We start from the raw sequence: 23,525 nt of genomic DNA on the forward strand, positions 1-23,525 counted from the left end.
TCATAGAACTATGTCAGGGGAATTTTTACATATTTCTTTTTGCCACCATTCATCAGAATTTCAGAGTTTTAAATTCACAAAATACATTCAACCTATTTTGAAAAATGATTCATATATCTTTATAGATCTTATAATTCCTTTGTCTTCAGCACTCTCATCTGTTCAAAATAATATAACTTCTCCTTGTTTCCAACATACCATGCTTAAGACTTTTCAGTCCTTCTATTATCTTTTTTTTTTTTTTTTTTAAATCTCCCTTGAGAACAGCATTTCTCAACTTTGACCCGATGGACAGTCTGGTCGAGATAATTTTCTGTTGTGGATTATCCTCATAATTATGGGACGTTTAGCAGCACCCATGCTAGACAGGTGCCAATAATACACCACCTACCCTCAGTTGTCACAACCAAAAATGTCCCCAAATATGACCAAATTTCTCTGGGGAGAAAAATTGTTCCTGGTTTAGAACCATCATTTTATAGCTCACATCATCTCATTGTGCCTGCTTGGTCTTCTGCTCTGTTTCTTCAGGTCTAATTTGATTTATTTGCCTGGATTGTGGCCTAATGCTCCTTTTCCACAGATATCTGTTTCCCCATTACTCTGGACAATGATTACATTCTTGCTTGACAATGACAGAGAACCAATGAAATTAAAAGGAAAATAATGACTTCCTTTTTTATTATTGTTACTCTCTTTTCACAAATACAGAAACAAAATATCTGTTCAAATTTGTAATACCTTCTAGTATGAGATATATGTGTTTCAAATTTAAACACATTTTTCAGTAGACTTAATATTTCCTTTTAGGCTTAGTGTAAAAAAAATCTGTCTTTTTTGAATGTTGTCTATGCAGTCAGAACAAATGCGTGGCCACACACCTGCAAACACACACATAAACTATCTTGCTAAAGGAAATCATTAAGAACCACCTGAAACTCTGTAGACTTGACTTACTATGTACAAAAAGTTTGCTAAAAGTGTGGGGAGAGTAAAGTAATTTGGATAATTTTGAGTGAACATAAAAATTTCATTAAGACTTCCTTGTTGTTACAGTGGATAAGAATCCGCCTGCCAATGCAGGGGGCATGTGTTTGATCCTGGTCTGGGAAGATTCCATTATACCATGGGGCAAATAAACAGTTACTGAGCACATGCTCTAGAGCCCCCAGGCCACAACTACTGAAGTCCCTGTGCCTAAACCCTGTGCTTCACAACTAGAGAAGCCACTGCAATGAGAAGTGCATGCATCACAATGAAGAGTAGCCCCACCACCCCACCACCTGAACTAGAGAAAGCCTGCACACATCAAAGACTCAGCACAACCAAAAGTGAATGAAATTTTTACAAAGTTCATTAAACAAGATATAGAATATGTTAAGAGTAGAAATGCTGTTCAACTGCTGTCTAATAGTGTTGCAAATAAGGAGAGGGAGATTATTTAAATAGATACAGACATGAGTACCAGCCAATGGATTGGAAACTGAAGTGGTAACCAGTTGCATACAACAGGGTCTACAATCAAACCACCTTGGTTTCAAATCCTCTACCATCAGCAAGTTATATGACTTTGGATAAGCTACTTAACCTTTCAAATGCTGTTTCCTCATCTTGGAAATTGAGACAATCACAATAATATATGCTCCATAGAGAACTGCTATGAAGATCAACTGAGAAATACAAGAAAAACATTAGGCCCAATGCTTGCCAAACAGGCACTCAATAAAATGTTGACTATTTATCACCTCTCCATTGTTCTCAGCAAGGAAATACCTAGAATCTTTTGTCTCAGGCTAGGTATTCAGTACAGCAAGCAGTGCAAAATATAAATCATGAAAAATGAGATCTGTGACCAGACAAAACTATCTGGCAAAATCTTCCGGAATTTTCAATGAAGAATGATGGCTCTACTATAAAAAGTATTAGTAATAAACCACTTAAAATTTGCCAGAATTTGTGCCAAGCACTTTATAGGCATTCTCTTATTGAATTCTCACAAAAATACTATGAAGTAACCCATGTTGCAAACCCAATGAAGTAACTAGTGAAGTAGGTGAATTACTAATAAAATTTTACCAAGGGGGAAATATGAGACTTACAGAGGCTTAATCACTGACTCAGAGTCACAAAATAAGAAATGAAAAGAATTGAGCCTAGAGCTCCAGTTGTGGCAAAGTCTCTGAACAATTTATATGATATTTATGAATTCAAAACAGGTATGTAAAGTCTTCTACCTGAATTATAATTTTAACTTTTATTTTTAATTAGAAAAAGAGCTAAGTTATTTCAGTGACAATACCAGAATTAGAAAGTTAAAGAAACTTAAACTTAGATAGTGGTTCTGACAGGGAGAATTGACGAATAGTTGACAGAAAATGACTCAAAGTAGATGTCAAAAATTCTTGAAAAAACAAATATGCATGTCAAGTATCACCATGGGAGAGGCAAAAAATGATATGCTATAAATACACAATTTTTTGTAAAATGTCTCAGGTCTTTTCTAGAGCAAAAGGGGTTAAAAATTAAATTAGTAAGTAAAATGCTGCTTTTTTTTTATTTACTCTAAAGGAGAAGTAGCTATTGGATTGGAAAATCTAAATAAAAATCATTTTATATTTGGACTTGAAAAATTTACGTATTTGCCATACAATTTTAACAGAATAAAAGAATGCCAGATAAACTAATTATAAGCTTATTGTATCAAAGTTCCAAAGTTATGACATTTATAATTCATATATATGTATGAATATAAGAATACTTAACATCAATGCATAAATTCAAGTTCAAATGAAACATTAACTGACCCTGATTACATAGCCATACAATACTCAGTGAATATTTATTTGAATAGTGACAGGATAAATAACATGACAGGTAAATTATATAGTTAACTTTTAAGTCTTTTTCTATAATAAATATTGTTTCCTTACAGCTTTAAAATTAATAGCTCCATTTTAAAATTAACTAATTCAAAAGAGTTTGACATAAAGCAAGATTAGAAATGTAATAGAAATGTTATTTATGTATTCAAATTTTATAGATAACTATAAATTCTTAAAGGAAATGTACATCTTCAAAAATATATTTACTGCTCCCCTGATAATTATATGAATATAATCGGAAGAAGTATAAAGAAAAAAATTAAATCATACATCTTAGATATAAGAAAATATATTTGTTTAGTTTCACAAAACTTCACGTTCCAGAGTCCAGGTTGTGAAATGTGAAGCCTTATATAAGGTTGCCACATAGTGGCAAGATCAAGGATAGCAAGCTAAAATCAAGAATGCTTGATTATTGAATATAATATATTATTGAAATCAAACTAGAAAATACAAACAGATTCTTAGAATTAAAAGTTTAAATTTTGATGTATATAGTCTTCATGAATTAGAGTTTATTACTAATTTTTAGCAATTTAAATGATTTAAATATGATGATGATAGTTTTCCTAACTGCGATAACTACCAAGTCATTTTTTCCCAAATTATTTATATTTGAATTTTAAACTCATAGGGTAAGTATGATTTTAGATCAGTGCCTGTGTTTGTCTTTTTTTTCTACAACAAGTGTAAAGGGCTTTCTTTTATTATGTGTAATGTAATATAGGCAAAATTATCAGTCAGTAAATTTTTTAGGAATTTCACATGTTCTGATTCCTTGCATAGTTACTTAGTTACTCCAATGTCTGAGTCATAACCTTGATAATAGCCTTTTAAAAAATAATTTTTTGCTGAACCCACAGTTGTCATGTCAGTCAGTCCACAATTCTTTTAGTTGGGCTTCTTTGACCTCCAGTGGAACATGGACACACATCAAAATGTTACAGTCTAACAGGTATTTCTGTAAGTAAAGGAAACTACATAGTTACTCTTCAAGGCATTTCCAGTGATGTAGGTTTACAGAAAAAAGCCCCATCGAAACAGACCTCAATAGTGCCTGCATTTGTCTTATTCAGTGTTTTCTTTACTCTAATGTGTATCACTGTTTCTGCTGTAGTATGGGTTAAATACTATATTTTTAAGTGAATACATGATATTTAATAATTAAAATGTTGCTAGAATTAAATAAAATATAAAAACATGATTTGAAAATCTCCAACGCTATATATTGATGTTTTTGATAGTACAACTTGAATAATGGACAAATGAGTCTTTTTTAGGTTCAAAAGACTGAATTGAATTTAACAATTTATTTTAAAATACATTTCTTTTCTGTTTTTTTTTTTTAATTATTTACAGAACTAAATCGACTTGTCCATCTCAGTTCAGTCGCTCAGTCGTGTCCGACTCTCTGCGACACCATGAATTGCAGCACGCCAGGCCTCTCTGTCCATCACCAACTCCTGGAGTCTACCCAAACCCATGTCCATCGAGTCGGTGATGCCATCCAACCATCTCATCCTCTGTCGTCCCCTTCTCCTCCCGCCCCCAATCCTACCCAGCATTAGGGTCTTTTCCAATGAGTCAACCCTTCGCATGAGGTGGCCAAAGTATTGGAGCTTCAGCTTCAACATCGGACCTTCCAATGAACACACAGGATTGATCTCTTTTAGGATGGATTGATTGGATTTCCTTGCAGTCCAAGAAACTCTCAAGAGTCTTCTCCAACACCACAGTTCAAAAGCATCAATTCTGCGGCGCTCAGCTTTCTTCACCGTCCAACTCTCACATCCATACATGACCACTGGAAAAACCATAGTCTTGACTAGATGGACTTTTGTTGGCAAAGTAATGTCTCTGCTTTTAAACATGCTATCTAGGTTGGCCATAACCTTCCTTTCAAGTAGTAAGCGTCTTTTAATTTCATGGCTGCAGTCACCATCAGCAGTGATTCTGGAGCCCAAAAAAGTAAAGTCTGACACTGTTTCCACTGTTTCCCCATCTATTTCCCATGGAGTGATGGGACCAGATGCCATGATCTTAGTTTTCTGAACGTTGAGCCTTAAGCCAACTTTTTCACTCTCCTCCTTCACCTTCATCAAGAGGCTCTTTAGTTCTTCTTCACTTTCTGCCATAAGGGTGGTGTCATCCGCATATCTGAGGTTATTGATATTTTTCCCGGCAATCTTGATTCCAGCCTGTGTTTCTTCCAGCCCAGCGTTTCTCATGATGTACTCTGCATATAAGTTAAATAAGCAGGGTGACAATATACAGCCTTGACGGACTCCTTTTCCTATTTGGAACCAGTCTGTTTTTCCATGTCCAGTTCTAACTGTGGCTTCCTGACCTGCATACAGGTTTCTCAAGAGACAGGTCAGATGGTCTGGTATTCCCATCTCTTTCAGAATTTTCCACAGTTTATTGTGATCCACACAGTCAAAGGCTTTGGCATAGTGAATAAAGCAGAAATAGATGTTTTTCTGGAACTCTCTTGCTTTTTTGATGATCCAGCGGATATTGGCAATTTGATCTCTGGTTCCTCTGCCTTTTCTAAAACCAGCTTGAACATCTGAAAGTTCACGGTTCACGTATTGCTGAAGCCTGGCTTGGAGAATTTTGAGCATTACTTTACTAGCGTGTGAGATGAGTACAGTTGTGCCGTAGTTTGAGCATTCTTTGGCATTGCCTTTCTTTGGGATTGGAATGAAAACTGACCTTTTCCAGTCCTGCGGCCACTGCTGAGTTTTCCAAATTTGCTGGCATATCGAGTGCAGCACTTTCACAGCATCACCTTTGAGGATTTGAAATAGCTCAACTGGAATTCCATCACCTCCACTAGCTTTGTTCGTAGTGATGCTTTCTAAGGCCCACTTGACTTCACATTCCAAGATGTCTGGCTCTAGGTGAGTGATCACACCATCGTGATTATCTGAGTGAACGTTGAACGTTGACATTCTTGTCCATCTACAAAGTGCTAAAAATGTGCCTTTGCTTTTACTCCTTGGAAGAAAAGTTTTGACCAACCTAGACAGCATATTAAGAAGCAGAGACATCACTTTGCCAACAAGGGTCCGTCTAGTTAAGGCTATGGTTTTTCCAGGAGTCATGTATGGATGTGAGAGTTGGGCTATAAAGAAAGTTGAGCGCCAAAGAATTGATGCTTTTGAACTGTGGTGTTGGAGAAGACTTTTGAGAGTCCCTTGGACTGCAAGAAGATCCAACCAGTCCATCCCAAAGGAGATCAGTCCTGAGTGTTCATTGAAAGGACTGATGTTGAAGCTGAAACTCCAATAATTTGGCCACTTGATGTGAAGAGCTGACTTATTGGAAAAGACCCTGATGCTGGGAAAGATTGAAGGCGGGAGGAGAAGGGGATGACAGAGGATGAGATGGCTGGATGGCATCACCGACTTAATGGACATGAGTTTGAGTAACTCCAGAATCGATGATGGACCACTTCAGTATTTTTGCCTTGAGAACCTCATGAACAGTATGAAAAGGCAAAAAGATAGGACACTGAAAGATGAACTCCCAAGGTCAGTAGGTACCCAATATGCTCACTGACTCAATGGACATGGGTTTGGGTGGACTCCGGCAATTGGTGATGGACAGGGAGGCCTGGCGTGCTGTGGTTCATGGGGTCGCAAAGAGTCAGACACGACAGAGTGACTGAACTGAACTGAAGTTGCATATTTAGCCAGTGAGTATGTTTTCTGCCACTGATTATTATTATACTCCTTATTTGGTGGAATGAAGCTGAAACCAAATCCCTGAGGCCAGAGCGTTGGCCTGTAGTTGGGATCTGTTCTGGCTTCTCTGAGGGGAAAGTATGAACCTCTGTGGTTAACATCCAGAAGGAAGGAGTACAGTAAATTAATGATGATCAAAGACTTTACATCATTCAGTTCAGTTCAGTTCAGTTGCTCAGTCCTGTCCGACTCTTTGTGACCACATGGACTGCAGCACGCCAGGCCTCCCTGTCCATCACCAATTCCTGGAGTTTACTCAAACTCATGTCTATTGAGTCGGTGATGTCATCCAACCATCTCATCCTCTGTCGTCCCCTTCTCCTCCTGCCCTCAATCTTCCCCAGCATCAGGGTCTTTTCCAATGAGTCAGCTCTTCGCATTAGGTGGCCAAAGTATTGGAGTTTCAGCTTCAACGTCAGTCCTTCCAATGAACACCCAGGACTGATCTCCTTTAGGGTGGACTGGTTGGATCTCCTTGCAGTCCAAGCGACTCTCAAGAGTCTTCTCCAATAGCACAGTTCAAAATCATCAATTCTTCGGCGCTCAGTTTTCTAAAAGTCCAACTCTCACATCCATACATGACTCCTGGAAAAACCATAGCCTTAACTAGATGGACCTTTGTTGGCAAAGAAATGTCTCTGCTTTTTAATATGCTGTCTAGGTTGGTCATAACTTTTCTTCCAAGGAGTAAACATTAATTTCATGGCTGCAATCACCATCTGCAGTGATTTTGGAGCCCAAAAAAATGAAGTTTGCCACTGTTTCTCCATCTATTTGCCATGAAGTGATGGGACAGGATTCCATGATCTTAGTTTTCTGAACGCTGAGCATTGAGCCAACTTTTACATCCTTATCACCCAATATAATATTAATTTCTTAATTAGTATTTCTGTTATTTCTTCATGTGCCTCTTTTCTTTTTTATTTCTTTTTCCTCTCCCCTCCCCCAACATCTCTCTCTTTCTCTTCTTTCCTTCCTCTCTCCTCCTTCCCTTCCTTCCTTTCTTCCTTCCTCCTTTAATTTCTTTCTTTTGAAATGTTTATTTGAATCAATCAACAAAAAGAAACTATTATTTTAAAGGAAATAGAGGCTCGATATATGAAGTTTCAGCTTAATTTGGGCAATTTATAACTGCCAATTTATTTTTATAGACTCCACTGCAGCTAGAAGTAAGTACTTATTAAATTATACTTGTTGCATTTTAGACATTATTCAGTATATACATCAAGGAACTAAAATTCAAAAGTCTACTTAAAAAAAAAAACCTCTATTTTGTTAACTTTTTTTTTCTTCAAATGAATGAAAATTGAGTGGTATTTGCTTTTCTTGCAAAATAAAACATAATGTGAAGAAATTATCAAAGACAACGGTATAAAATTTACTAATGTTGGGCATTCTTATGATTATGCACATCAAAATAGACATATAAGGAAAAAGTATCACATATTCTGTTAAAATTGTCTTCTATAAATCCCAGTTGTTTATTTTTAAAGTGTAAATTTGGTTCAGAAACTGAAAGACAGTAGATTCTCTATATATGCACAGTTGTACCTAGATCTGTTAGATTAAAAAGAAAGGAACTGGAATTACAGTTGACATATGGAAGGGATAAATATTGATGCTATGTTGATAATTGTTTTATGTATTTATCTAATAAAAAATTAAGAATAAGTGTTTCCAGCCCATTAAAATCAATCTCAACCTGACTGAATGCTTGCTTTGGCTTTTTAAAGTGGGATGTTCTAGATGAATTTTTTAAGGATAGTTAGACAATTTGAATGGAGAAGGAAATGGCAACCCATTCCAGTATTCTTGCCTGGAGAATCCCAGGGACAGAGGAGCCTGGTGGGCTGCCGTCCATGGGATCACAGAGAGTCGGACATGACTGAAGCGACTTAGCAGCAGCAGCAGACAATTTGGAAACATAATATTATAATAGGTATGTATCAAACTTCAGATTTCATAGTGAGAGATTCATTTCCTAGGCAGGTTGATAAGAAGTCTAGGAGTCCCCAAGGAGAGAGGTGTCTGGAATTCTCAAGGAGGAAAAAAGGATAAACTTTTTTTTCCCCTCTACATTCCCTAGGATTATATAATAATAATGAATCCTACTTGGGGACAGTCTCTGGATTAAACCTTCTGGCTAACCCTGTTATCTTTTTTTTCCCATGATCTTTGTTTATTTTGTTTTATTTTTTTAAAATAAATTATTTATTTCAGTTGGGGGCTCCTGTTATCTTCAACTGTAAATTATGGGAGTAGGTCTAGTGAGGTCTTTACAACCTCCAGACATTCTTTTGATTCACTGTAATAACTAATTGGAGAGTATATAACTCCATTGCTAACACTAGCAAGGGGGTACTCTTTCTGCCGCCTTCTGATGCCTATGTCAGAAGCTTTCTCTATCTCCTTTATACTTTAATAAAACTTTATTACACCAAAGCTCTGAGTGATCAAGCCTCATCTCTGGCCCCGGATTGAATTCTTCTCCTCTGGAGGCCAAGAACACCGGCATCTTTTCGTGGTTCAGCAACAACCTTTCAATAGGACTTGAAAAATCTTAAATACTATGCTGAGTTAATTCAAACTTATTATAATTGACTTCTAAAAGTAGAGTTAAAGTTTTCTTAACTAAGCATATGGTTCTAGATAGATCTTTAGGCTCCTAAACGATTGCCTTCCTAGAGAACAGACTGACAGGAGCAGTGATCACTTTAAATTTGCCCTTTAAATTCATCACAATTTAAGGAGTCTTATCAGTGCAACCAAGGGTGTTCTTACACAAGTTGTTATTCCTCCATTACTTCCCCCTCTTTTCCCTCTATTTTCTTTATTTATATACAATGATATCACCATGCTTTCTATTCTTAAAATACAGCCATTTAGACCTTTAAAAATCACATGAACTACTTCTCCAAACCTTTCCATGTATATATTTTGTCTATTTCTTACCCTCAAAGAAAAAAAAATAAATGACTTAAAATCATCATTATAACAAAGGATAAGTTCTGCGCTCTTACCTCATTTGAAATGAAGTCACCTAGAACCTAAAGTATAGATATAATGAGGTAGAGTGCACATTAATATAAAAATTGTATTACAGTAAAGAGAAAATGGACATAATGAGGGCTTTCCTGGTAGTCAGCTGGTAAAGAATCCATCTGCAATGTAGGAGACCACAAATCTATTCCTGGGTCAGGAAGATCCACTGAAGAAGGGATAGGCTACCCACTCCAGTATTGTTGGGCTTCCCTAGTGGCTCACTACCAAGATCCTCAGGGCTAGCCATTTTTAGAAAGGTTCAGGAATGTTACAATTAATTTAAGGAGGCCCATGAAAAAAATTTTGCCTGTTTTTCAGTCTAGGATATATGATTTAGTAATAAAAATTCCCGTGCAGACACATGGGGGTTGTCAGAATGTTAATAAGATGAAAATAAGGACATGCCATAAATAAAACACGTACCATAAAATTCCGCTGGTAATGAACGTTCTCTTTGTTAAAGTCAATCACATAACCGTTGAAGGACCAGACAAATGTCAGATCCAGGGCAGTATCAAAGGAAGCCGCACACTGCATGGTGGCATTTTCTCCGACAGTGATATCAGCATTAATCGGGGCCAGTATAATTCGTGTGGGATCTACATATTTTTAAATAAAGGAGTAAAGCACAATTAAGAATTAGGAGACACCATATTATCTGGTATACTACAAAATACAAATCAATATAATTGAAATCCCTGGGCAAAGGAGTAAGATATCTACAAATCAAATTCCAGGAATAGTTTCATCAAGCAAGAGATTTGCCCAGAAGGCTTTTGAAATGGAGGCATCAATATATGAATTGTCTTATAAGCTTAGCACAGAATCACATGTCTTACGGCACATTAGAAACTAAGCATTGTTAAACTTCAAAAAAAAAAACGCAAAATTAATCAAATGTTTTCTTACCTGTGATAACAAGGGTCCCAGTGCTATTAGCCTTCCCTTTATTATTTTCTACAAAACATGTGTAGACACCTCCATCACTCCTTGTAATGTTATTGATTTCCAAGCTGCCATCTTCCCAAATGAGTATTCTGTGAAATGAAAAAAATACATACTTCGCAAAATTAATTTAATGAAATATGCTATTATTCTATGTATTAGATTAAAAACACTAATGTCTTTGTATCATAAACATTTTATATAAATTGCTTGACAGAGACTTTTTAAAGATGAAACGTTCTAGCCTTTGTTTAGAACCTTGTTTCCCAACATCAAATTGTTTTGGAAAGCGATCTTCATCTTTTTCTTGGACTATCACAGTAATCCTATCTTCCTGCTGCCATCCTTGTCTCTCCACAGTCTCCTTTCCCACCTGTCAGCCAGACATGAAGATATATGTCATATTATCTTATCACACCACTCTTTTCACTGATGGCACTCTACAGCCCAGGACCCTGAAGTGACTTTTCCACCTCATGCGTAGTAAGGGCCACAGTCCTCAGACTGTCCTTTAAGGCCCAATAGAATTTCACAGTTTGTTTCCTACATTCTTCAGGGTTTTCCGTAGTGGCACCTTCAGTAAAGCTTTGCTGATAATTCTAGATATTATGACATGCACACAGGCACACATGGCTCTGCCACTGTCCTGGCATTCTTCATGCTATCCCTCTTTCCAAAATTTTTCTTCTTAATACATATTTCATCAGAAAAATACTTCAGTTTTACTTATTAATCTATCTTTGAATTAGATGTCAGGAATTTTTATCTGTCTCCAACTAGGTAACATATTGATTACTGTATATATTCATTAGGAAAAAACAAAACAAAAAATACTATTTTCCAGAAACTCCTTAAGGGGGGAGACATGGAACAATGAACAGGCACTCAAACAGCCCGATTTTGAATGTATGAACTACATGGAGTCTGACTGAAGCAGTGGCTCTCTACACATCACTGTAAAATGATTTTTAAACCACTGTGAGATACTTAGACCAGTCACAAGCCTGAAATATATGAGTCCAGATCTTCCAGGAATGTGACCTCAGGACTTCAGACCTAGAAGTTAGAACAGACTGTTCTTTCCACAGTTACAGAGAAATACAGACATTTTATTTTTAGAAACTTTCAAACAAAGATATTGTAAAACCTCCCTTAGTAAAAGCTTCTGTATAAATTACTGCTTAGGAAATTCTTCTTTGAATATAAACTAAATATTTCATACTAACAGAACTTAAATCTATTCCCTCTGCCTGTCTGCCTCTTCCTTAGAGCCAGGAGACCAAAAACTCATTTCTTATAACTTTTATATCTAATTCATATAATATTAATATCACATATATTATGATATATCATACATAATTTATATTACATATATTAATACTTTATATATTATTATATAACTTTATTATATAATGTTTGCACTTAAAGTCATTATTGGATTATCTGTCCCTGGATTTTTACTTTATTTTATAAGCCTTTGAAATTGTTTTCCATTATGGTTTATTACAGGATATTGACTATTCTGTGCTTTACAGTAGGACCTTGTTGTTTATCCATTCTGTATATAATAGTTTGCATCTACTAATCCTAAACTCCCAACCCATCTCTCCTCCAACCTCCTTCTCCTTGGCAACCATAAGTCTCTTCTCTATGTCTGTGAGTCTGTTTCTGTTTTGTAAATAAGTTCACTTGAGTCATATTTTATATTTCACATACAAGTGAAATATATATCTTATTTTCAGAAAATATGATCTAGATAAACAGTCACAGAAGCCAGGAACCACATGGTCTTTAATAAATTAGTCACTTGTTGCCAAAATTATCTCAGTATAATCCATGAAGCATGGTTCTGAGAAATCCATGGTTGCAGAGGCCTATGACATGAGTCCTCATAGGAATCAGAGAAAGATTTTTTTCATTAAGGAGAGAGAGCTAATGGTGCAGCCAATAGGGAACGCCATGCCCCAGGCTGTTGTAGCAGTGAATACCTGAGAATGGAACTACCTTTGGATTACGGTCTGTATCATTCGTTCTCTGACTGCTAAAGTTTCGATGCTATATTGCACAAATTGACTTTTCCTTTAACACTAATTCTTCAGGTATCATTTTGTTAAAGTCTTAATAACTCTTAGTCAAGCATATTAACTATAAAAGTTAATGTGTTCTGGGAAACAGCTGCTGTCCCTGCATACCCCTTCCCACTCCATTTCTGTTGTATACAGAGTCATACCTGTGATTATCCTAACAAGAGAAATATGTTCATTCTATATCAACATGGCACATGTTCAAAGTTCTAGCTTCGAGATCATTTGACATATTTTTAGAAGGTTACTTAAACCTTTCCAGGCTTTAGGTATATAAAAATAGAGATGGTAGCACCCATCTTACATTCTTTATTGGATTATTATAAAGAAGATTTATATTTTACACTTTTGCCAGAATATTTTTTAAAGCAAAAGCTACTTTTCCCCTTCCTTCTTTAAGCCTTTAGATAGATTTCCATTACTCGTAGATGAAGCCAAGTCCCTCAACACGAAAAATATTGCTGATCATCTGGCTTACTATGTGTCATTCCTTAACACTCTTAATTTTCCTCTAAAGACAGCCACACTGATTTCAGTTCTTGCAATCTTTATACATCCTCTGCCCTCTGCCTTAGGGCCTTTGTGCATACTACACTCTCCTGACTGAAATATTTCTTGCTCCTCAACTTTCATATCCCACTTCTCTTATTTCCCAGCGTGACTTGCTTCTCCCCATACTTTAGTACTCAATATAATCATAACTTCTTCTGGGAAACTCATAAAAACTGTTGTTTGGCTTTTATGCAAATAATCTATACAAGCCATATGCTTTATGTTTTATCCCAAACCTCTAAAATACCGATAGGTAGTTAGGAAAATTAGAAGTCCCTGTTCACTTTGGAAGATGGGAAGAGGTGACTTGTACTTTGAAATCACCTTTTATTTCCCTACTGAAATGTTTAATAGACTAATTGCATAAAATTAAATCAAATATGAATGGCTATAGATGTGCTTGTTAGGGAAAGATTATATTCTGTTTTATTTCCCATTTTTAGTTATTTTTGAGGCCTTGGGCAATTTATCACAAATCTCTGGGCCTCACTTTTAAAATATCCTTATAAATTGTAGATGTTTAAATGTTTATAATAGATAGGGACAGTGATGGGTAAGTATTTCGGTTTACCTTAGAACTGTGATATCATCTGTGGAGAAAAGTTAGAACAAAAACATTTACATTATGAATGTGAAGACAGGTTCTTTACAAAGTAAACTTTTCCAAATACTGAACTGCATTCTGGACTAACCTGCTGCTATTGACAAGCCGCTCTGTGCCTTTACTCCATAAAAATTTTGGTTTGGGTGCAGCTTTAGGTTTGCATTCAATTATAACCCGTCCTCCTTTAGCAGCCAGGATCTTTTTCTTCATAGGATTCATTTCAAAAGTTGGAGCCAAAGCTAAAAAGAAAGAACTAGTTATTTTCTGTTTTTGCTAAAAAGAAAAAAATTCTTCTATACTATAGTACTTTTTATTTCCTTTTGATTGATAATCAATAGAAAAGATTGTTGCTGTTGGTCATTGTGTCTGATTTTTTATGACCTCATGGACTGTAGCCCACCAGGATTCTCTGTCCATGGAGTTTCCCAGGCAAGAATACTGGAGTGAGTTGCCATGTCCTTCTTCAGGGGATCTTCCCAACCCAGGGATAAAACCTGGGTCTCCTGCATTGGCAGGTGGATTCTTTACCGCTGAGCCACTTGGGAAGCCAGAAAGTATTAATCTCACCAAATATTATCCACTATGACCAACAGACATTCCATTCATAACACTAGTAGTTTTTCTTTGCTTTAATAACTTCACTAAGGTATATTTTATTTATCAAATCTTGCCCATTTTAAACATGCAATTCTCGGTGATAATTGGATTTTTATAAATTTTAGTTGCAGTCAAATGCTGTATAATTTTTAAGGTAACATCTAATTCAATTTTCTTGACTCAATTGCACAAGGGAAGTTAAGTGAAAGGGTGGAGGAAATGGAGCACCATTATTAATACTGACACACATTTATAATTAGTATTCTTTAACCACACTTTAAACAGTCTCTAGTTTACAAGTGAGAGAACTAATATCTATTAAGATTATGTAACTTGCCAAAGGTGCCACAGGCAGAAGGTTATCAGGTGGGAGTTACATTTGAATCTAGTTCCATCTGATTCACAAGCATGCTCTTTTCAGCAAACTATATGACTCCTCCTTCATTATACAAACATTTATTGAGCACCAACTATGTGCAAATACTATGAGATGCTTTAATAAACAGAGACCCCTGCCTTTAAGACCAACCTACAGACAGCTATGGGAATGATGTTTTCAATTAACTGAGGAGTACATGATACATCTCCTTACCTCAAAGTATAGAATAATAATTATGAAAACAGATTAGAGCCTAGAATCTCTTACTTAATGATATCTGACTTTCTTTAGTGTCCCCACATCTAGCTCATTTCTCAATCTCTTCACCTTCCCCCAGACTCTGGGGGAATTCCTTCTTTCTATTTCCACATATTCCAGTCATCTGTAACTGTCCTTTCTACAGCTTTTTCTAAGTCTAAGTATATCTTTATCCAGGTCTTAGTGCTTCATCATCTAGTTCCATGATTCTCAAATTTTATCTGAGCATCAGAACCATCGGAGGATCTCAGTAAAAATGCTGAGATCTCAGTACGTCTGTTGTGAACCTGAAATTCAGCACTTCTAGGAAGTGAGGAACATACTCTGAGGAACACATTTCTTATGGTAAAGTTTTAGATTATTCCATTGTTCTTTTAATTTGTGTTTTATAATTGGCAATAAATATATAGGTAAACAACCAACTTGTGTTGTATGCCTAACACAGCATGTGGTATTCTGTCTAGCTTCAGTAAATATTATGGGTAACATATGGTTTGTAAAGTGAGAGAAAATGTAATAGAATTATATTTAAAAAGCCTAAATTCATCTATAAAATGAGAATTTTTCTTAAATCAGTTTAGTTTTAATAAAATAGTTGCTTTGGTCTAGTCATTAGAATGACTTCATGCTTATGTAATATTCAAATTTCTAATGACAGAATCTAGGCTATGTTCATATATATGTGTTATATATACACATATATATAACACATATGTATGTATGTATATTCTCTTTGCTCTTTATTGAGTTTATTGTAGACTAATATATGGTACAGCAAAAATACTCAATAATCATTTGGTAGATAAACAAAAGTTAACTAAATAACTCAGGAAAGAAGAACGAGAAACACCATTTCTACAGGCAATAAACAAAAAATAGATTGAAACAAATATAAAGATGCCCAGGAATTGATCTCAATCTCAAAATGCTCAGTTTGCTTAATTACTACATTAATAGACATTAAATGATTGGAAGATTTTATGCTTGAAGACAAAGAGATCTTTCAATCTGAACTGTTGCATTTTCTTATCATTTTGTAATGTATAACAATTATGGTCACCCAAAGCTGGTGCTCTGGGAAAACCCAAAGGGATAGGATGGAGAGCGAGGTGGGAGGGGGGCTCAGGATGGGGGGTACACATGTATGCCAATTTATGTTTATGTGTTGCAAAAACCATCACACTATTGTAAAGTAATTATCCTCCAATTAAAAAAAAAACTAATTTTTTAAAAAAGAAGAAATTACAACAGAAAACAAAAGAGGTTACATTTGGGAAATAATTGAAACTCATCTCATATCTTCTCTAAAAGTCAAAATGATTTCTGTGTACTTTTCACCAAAGTGATACAGTATGAAGCCTAAGCCTAAACATCTGCTTGATACCCAAAGAAGCTAGATTGAATATATTAGCAAGGAATTTTGACTTTAAGGGGAAGAAATGGAATATGATCCTTAAAATTTAAGAAGAATCAAGGAAAGTTAAAATTAAGAAGGCCTCAACTCTCTTAAAAGATAGTTTTATTTAATACTTTCTTATTATTATTTCACTGCCTTTCACATTCTTTTAGTGTCACTCAATTTGTAGTGGTACAACTGTTTTAAAGAATTACCCTTTCGTGTAGCAAAAATCAAACAAGCTGCACTGAGTTACTGCTTTATCTTTTCAGTAATCATATCCAGTGGAGAAGGCAATGGCACCTCACTCCAGTACTCTTGCCTGGAAAATCCCATGGACGGAGGAGCCTGGTGGGCTGCAGTCCATGGGGTCGTTAAGAGTCGGACACGACTGAGCGACTTCACTTTCACTTTTCCCTTTCATGCACTGGAGAAGGAAATGGCAACCCACTCCAGTGTTCTTGCCTGGAGAATCCCAGGGACGGCGGAGCGTGGTGGGCTGCCGTCTACGGGGTCGCACAGAGTCAGACACGACTAAAGCGACTTAGCAGCAGCAGCAGCAATCATATCCAGAAGAGGAAGTCTGCCCATCTGGATTAATTACTTAAAATATAACTAAACTCAATGATAGCCACTTCAAGTAGTATGAAAAAGGCATGATATAGTAAGGTGTTATTTAAGGTAGTTGTAACGAAAATAAGAATGTAAAAAAAACTCAGAAAGATTTATAGGGTAAAAATGAGAAATTTAATAGATGTAATGGGGAAAAGGATGTAATGGATTGTTTCATTCTTTACAACAGTAAATATTTCAAGAGGAAAAGGTGTGGATGAATGAGAAATAATGACTTTAATTTCAGACATGCTAAGTTTTGGATATCTATGAATTTACCCAGATGACCATTTCTGCTAAGAAGTTTTTCATACTGAGATAGAAGCTGAGGATAAAATTCTGACCCAGAGATATACATTAAAGGGTCATTGATAGTTAATGGGAGAAGAAGATATCATCCAGGATTATTTTAATTTCAAAATAATAATAATTAAGAAATAATACTATAGAATATGTGAAAGAATGAGAAAGAAAATGGAATGCAGCCAGAGAATGGAACTCTGGAAGAGAGCAAGATTTCCAACTGAGCAAAGGAGGGGATGAAAAGGAGAAAATGAAGTGATCAAGAAGAAATACTATAGGAAGTATCAGCATCGAGTCCCTAAAGACAAAGGAGAGGAGAATTCAAGAGGAAAACATGACCAGGAAGAGAGGCATCTTGAGAGATATGCACACACACATTTACACACTCACACACACACATACACACATAAAGAGAAGGGATGTGTGTTGAGTACAGAGGTAAAGGGATTATTTTTGGACAAGAGGACATATACATCATCCTCTGGATAAAGAGTGTCTAAAGGACAAGTGTAGTAAAGATTCAGATAGTTTTGAATGAGGGATAGGAAGTTGAAACATTTTATCTCCATGATTTTCAATTTTCATGAAGAAGAAACTCAGTGTGGGGTAAGAGGCCTGAGGCATGTGCTGAAGGTTTTGAACAGCAATCGTGGGATATGAAACCCAGGGACTGATAAAGCTACTAAGTGCCAAAGACTCTGTGAGGCTGCTTCACAGGCATTGAGGGAGCAGCTGTACTATGTGATGTTCTGGCAGTGTTTAGTTGCCCAGTCATAGGAGAAAGCAAGACTTGTAAAAGCTGACATGTGTAAAGTTTGCTTTCCCATTAAAAACATTTTAAAAAGCTTTATTCTCTATACTGCTTCCAATTTATTTACTATTCTTCAATGAAAGGAAAATAATATCAGTCAAATACAAACCTCATTTTAGAAATGCTTAATTTCTAATTCAAGAAACTTTTAATTCAAGAAAGTAATATGAAATTAAACATAATCTAGATAACCCAAGATACTTTTTAATGTGTTGTTTTCTTGTTGATTGTTGACAGAAACAAAAAGTGATACTGACCCAAGATCTTCAACTCGGCATTTGCATAAATTGCTCCATGTGTGTTTTCAGCTATGCACTGGTACATGCCAGCATTGTCAAAGGTCACGTCATACAGCCTCAACTCCCCTCTGTGATACTGGAAAGAACACAAAGTAAAACATGTCTCCTTGAAAAACTTTAACAGAAATGCTTTCATTTGGGTTTGGGCTCAGTTGTCTTCCAATGTAAGTACATTATTTTTCCCCCAATGTTAACTAAGTCGAGTGGAGTGGGGTTTTCATGGTATGGGGAAGTAAAACCCACTTACCATGCCCAGTGGCTCTTGTTCTATTCATCCTACAGAGCAGAAAGTCCACCTTTTTCCCTCTCGGCCCAGCTGAGAGATTACAGTGGGAAGGTAGAGAAGGACCCCACTGCTGCTACTTGTCCCCAGGGCTAAAGGTAGGACCTTCACTCTTACCTCTGTTTCTGTGGGGTCAGGGAAACAGTGGTAAGAAAAAGAGGACAATATCAGGTAGTGGAGATGGATGCAAAGGAAGAAGGGGGAAGTGGAACAAAGGAAACAATAAGGAGAGAGAAAGAGAAGGTAGACGTAAGATTATAGAAAATTGTTTAAGGTGAAAAAAGACACTTTATGTTCACTTTTTTTGTTGTTGTTTTTTAAAGGAAACTTTGATATTTCAGGGCCTACATGCTATTCCTGCTAATTTTTTCCGGGATTATAGGAAATGTTACCTGAACATAGGCTCAAGAACCGCAAAGCACTTGAACACACATACCGAATATCCATTCTTCAGCCATCGGATGGTAGGAATGGGCTTCCCTGTGGCCACACAAGGCCAGTAGAGATCACTGCCTATATCCACCTCTGTGTCATTGATGTGTTCCACCCACTCAGGAAATGCTAAAAAGTAAAGAACATTGTAAATGCAAACGCAAGTCTCAGCATTCATCATCAATTCAAGATGACAAATATTATACTTAGTTGAGTTTCTTCTGGAGAATACATCAGATACTCTCTGGGTCTTAGTATCAATGATAGAATCATTGAAGTTGTATATAGGTCTGTAGGTAAACTTTACATTATTAGAGACAAGGTAATTCTAATTCAATTTATAATTGTTTTTCTATTTGTGAACCATGTTTTGTTGAAAAGCTGATTCACAAGTAACACTAAAATAACTGATCTTTTTCTTATAAATCTTTCAAAATGATATTTAAGGTTTGAAAGAATTATGCCTCAATTTATTGTGTAAGAGAGATAGAGTTCAGTGCACAAGTGGAGGGGTTGTCCTCAGAGAATAGCTGACTCTAGAGTAAAAAGAGATAAGGGTGGAGATGCAAGTGTTAGTAGAAACAGAACAGAAGTTTGTGAAAGTTCTAATTTAATTGCTACCATTTTCTCTGTAAAATAGGAAGCCAAGTTATTAGCTGAGAGGAAGGTTGAAGAAGGAATTACTGTGGGTTTAAAGGAAATCATGAAGGCATGATATGGTCATCTAATAGAATGAGACAGTAAATAAACCTGGAGAAAAATAGTCTAGTTGCCAGGCAACATTAAGGGCCTATTTAAAGTTAGTGATGCTGTGATGTTTAACTAGACATAGGCTAGTCAACTCGGTAGTGTTCATTTCAAGTCATATTCAAGTTACTTAGTTCTGACACTAAGGCAGAGAGCCAGAGTTTTCCAGTATTAGTCTTTGCCAAAGTAGCAAGACAAAGTGGAGAGAGATGAGTGAACTAAGCTGGTATGCAGGGAAATGATAATGATTGAACCCAGGTTTAGGAAAGAGATGGCCAAGTTAGGGAAAGTGAGAGGAAGTTAAAACAGAGTAAGATTAACTGATTATAGTTGCTGGTAGATTAAAAGGATTGTAGGAATCTGGGTATTGAAACTTGAAAGGTGGTGATCAGAGTGATCAGAGTTTTAAACACTTAAACTTGAGATTGTAAAGGGATTGCACTTTTGGTAACAATAGGTCTGAACCCTTGGCCTTGGGAGTAGATTGCTGAGGAAGATTGTAGAACAAGATTATTGGAAGAGAGGAGCTCAAAGGAAGTGAGACACCAGACCGTTAGAAAAATTATTATAGTTCACATGATTTTATGTCACCAAGAATGAAGTCATGAGAAGACTTGTAGTGGTGATAGTTGTTAATAGTGAAAATCTTAGAACAATGGGTTGGGGAGGTGACCTGACATAAGATTATAAACTAGATGATTAAAGGAAAGAAAGATAGTCTAGCAATGGCAATAAAGAGCAAGGAGGACAAGCGTACAAGTCACACCTGGGGATGAGGGTTGTGAAAGAAAATTCAGCCACTGCTTGAGTGGTGTGCAGTAGAAACAGCGTCAGTTACAGAAAAGACTAAAGGGGATGTGCAAAGAAGTTACGGATATAGGGGATTCTGATAATGATGGACTATGTGCTCTAGAGGCATATTATAAGGACTTCAGAAGTTAGGAATGAAGAGAATATAGAGTAGAAAAGGTGCAGAGCTGTGTGGGTATGAAAGTGTAGCCCATAAGAAGGCCCTGGGGTCCAAGAGCTTCTTAAGGCAAGTGAAACACACAAGGTGAAAGTTAAAATAATCCTAATCCTAGTGGACGTTATGAGATGGTGGTGATGAGGCTGGGCCATTGGAGACGCTTACTTTATTCCTACATAGACAGAGGCCTGAGGTCTAAGGGTAGGAGTTAATGTTAGTCTTGACACTGCCAAAGTACCCTTCAGTCTATTGGTATTCCAGTTCAGCTCAGGCATCATCTCTAGTTTTTCCTATCATCCATCCTTTGATGAGACTAAGGTATCTTTACCAAATGCTTTATCAATATCATAGGTAATTCCCCATATTGTACTCACAATTTTCTTATATATATATATGGGGAAAAATTATTATATATAAAAATTGTATATTTATTTGACTGTGTATGACTATATAAATTTGGAGGTTTTTTTATATGGTATGACTAGAGTATGAACTCCTCAAGGACAAAATATTTGTATAAATACAAATTCTCACACCCCAAATAGACCTTCTAACTCAGAAACTCTTGAGTATGAGAACCAGCAATTTGTGTCTTTAAATAAGCCCTCTAGATGATTTTAAAACATGGTAAAGTTTGTGAATCACTGGCTTAAACTATGTCATAATGCATAGGTTCTTCTACAAATAAAAAAGAGCCTGAAGAAAGTCAACAAGCCATATGAATTGTATTTCTCAAAATTATCAAGAACACTACTATTGATCCATTCATGTTCCTGTAATACCAGTAGCATAAATTCCTAACTTCTCTACTCATTTTTGTGACTTAGTTAGACATAAAGATAAACATTTTATTGTTTTTCACAACGTAATACACATTACTATTTTTAAGCTTAATCATGTTATGCTAGTTTTTCAAGTGAGAAAATGGTTTTAAATAAGGTATTGGTTAAATGTGTGGAAAATTAAAACAATGTATCTACCTTGAACATAAATTCTTGCCTGGTGTTTATCCTTTCCTCTATTGTTCTCAGCCTCGCATTCATATGTGCCTTCATCTTCTAGCTGAATATTGAAGATCTTGAGGACAGCTCCAGAGGTGCTGATCTCAGCTGTGCTTGGCATTGGTTCTAGGACTTTTCGCCATCGGATATCAGGAACAGGACTTAAATAGAAGATAACAAGAGCTAATGGTCCACAACACTTAAAAGGCAATTTACTCTATGTTTATAGCTAAACATTTTTAACATTTATTTCATAACAATACAAGATTTAAACTCTATATACATTAATGAAAACTGTGAGCATACTCACTTGCCAAGTGCAAAACACTCTAAAGTCACATTTTGGCCCATCAATGCATATACATCCTTGAACTGAACTACAATATCAGCAGGATATGGTTTTGTTGTTCCTAATTTAAGAAAAACCAAAATTAGCAAGCAGAGCAGAAAGGCTAAATACAGTGCTTAGAATCATAACATGAGTGTGTACTTTATACTGTAGAACACTTGAAAGACAAATAGGTACACAAAGACCTGAAATACAAACCAAATCAATAGTAAATGCTCTAAAAAAGTTGTGGCCAAGGAGGACTGTTGGAAATACATAAGGGCTGAGGGAATCTCAGGCAAAGAGGACATTTGAACCAGACCAGGTCAAGTTGAGGAAATCACATATTTTGACATAACTTCAGGAGTGTGCAGGCAATTATAAAAGGTCTAGGAATCAAAATGATATTGAAGTGTATGTAGTTGAAGAAGAACTTGAATCTACAATATAAAAGGTTTGAAACATATTAAAGATTTTGAGATTAATTTCCTCAATGGTTAGCTATTAATAGGGTTTGTTAAGAGACAAAATATGAATTTTACCTTTGGTTTAAGTAGAAGATTTGTTGGCAGTTTTGAGGGAAGGAATATGGAGAAGAAAAATATAGCAGAGAGCCAGAGCTCTAAGTGAGGCCCTGAACAAGGGCAGAGTCACAGTGGGAAGAGAAAGGAAAACACAGATACAAGTTGTGTTTTAGAACCAGAATCAAAAGAACAGCCCCTTGGATCAATGTTTTCTCAAGATACATACCAAAAATCCAATTCATCAAAATCACTTGGGATGCTCATTGAACCTATAGATTCCTGGGTCACATCCTGGGTCTGCTGAATCACTATCTTTCAGTTCAGTTCAGTCACTCAGTCATGTCCAACTCTTTGTGATCCCATAACCACAGCATGCCAGGCCTCCCTGTCCATCACCAACTCCCAGATTCCACCCAAACCCGTGTCTATTGGGTCGGTGATGCCATCCAACCATCTCATCTTCTGTCGTCCCCTTCTCCTGCCTTCAATCTTTCCCAGCATCAGGGTCTTTTCAAATGAGTCAGCTCTTAGCATCAGGTGGCCAAAGTACTGGAGTTTCAGCTTCAACATCAGTCCTTCCAATCAACACCCAGGACTGATCTCCTTTAGGATGGAGATCACTATCTTTGGGTTCCACATTTTCCTCAAACTTTCCAAGTGCTTACATTCTAAATGAGAACTGCTGTGTTCACTGTCCTCAGGATGTCAGTGGAAAGGAGTTGACGATTAA

The 23,525-nt window shown here is 36.2% G+C and overlaps 1 protein-coding gene across 2 annotated transcripts in view; it reads right to left on the bottom strand.

Moving 5' to 3' along the window:
• Nucleotides 1-23,525, bottom strand: part of CNTN1 (contactin 1) — a 364,639-nt gene that overhangs the window by 122,361 nt on the left and 218,753 nt on the right. For both annotated transcript variants that reach the window (XM_081587322.1, XM_081587323.1), the window contains exons 8-14: nucleotides 22,254-22,353; nucleotides 21,923-22,104; nucleotides 19,233-19,357; nucleotides 18,472-18,589; nucleotides 13,947-14,097; nucleotides 10,583-10,710; nucleotides 10,097-10,272 (exon numbers count right to left, since the gene is read on the bottom strand). In XM_081587322.1, the coding sequence (XP_081443448.1) occupies nucleotides 10,097-10,272; nucleotides 10,583-10,710; nucleotides 13,947-14,097; nucleotides 18,472-18,589; nucleotides 19,233-19,357; nucleotides 21,923-22,104; nucleotides 22,254-22,353 (980 nt within the window). The remainder of the gene's footprint in view (nucleotides 1-10,096; nucleotides 10,273-10,582; nucleotides 10,711-13,946; nucleotides 14,098-18,471; nucleotides 18,590-19,232; nucleotides 19,358-21,922; nucleotides 22,105-22,253; nucleotides 22,354-23,525) is intronic.

This window comes from Giraffa tippelskirchi, chromosome 4 (genome assembly GCF_054371585.1).
Source record: "Giraffa tippelskirchi isolate mGirTip1 chromosome 4, T2T-mGirTip1v1.2.pri, whole genome shotgun sequence".
Lineage (NCBI taxonomy): Eukaryota > Metazoa > Chordata > Mammalia > Artiodactyla > Giraffidae > Giraffa > Giraffa tippelskirchi.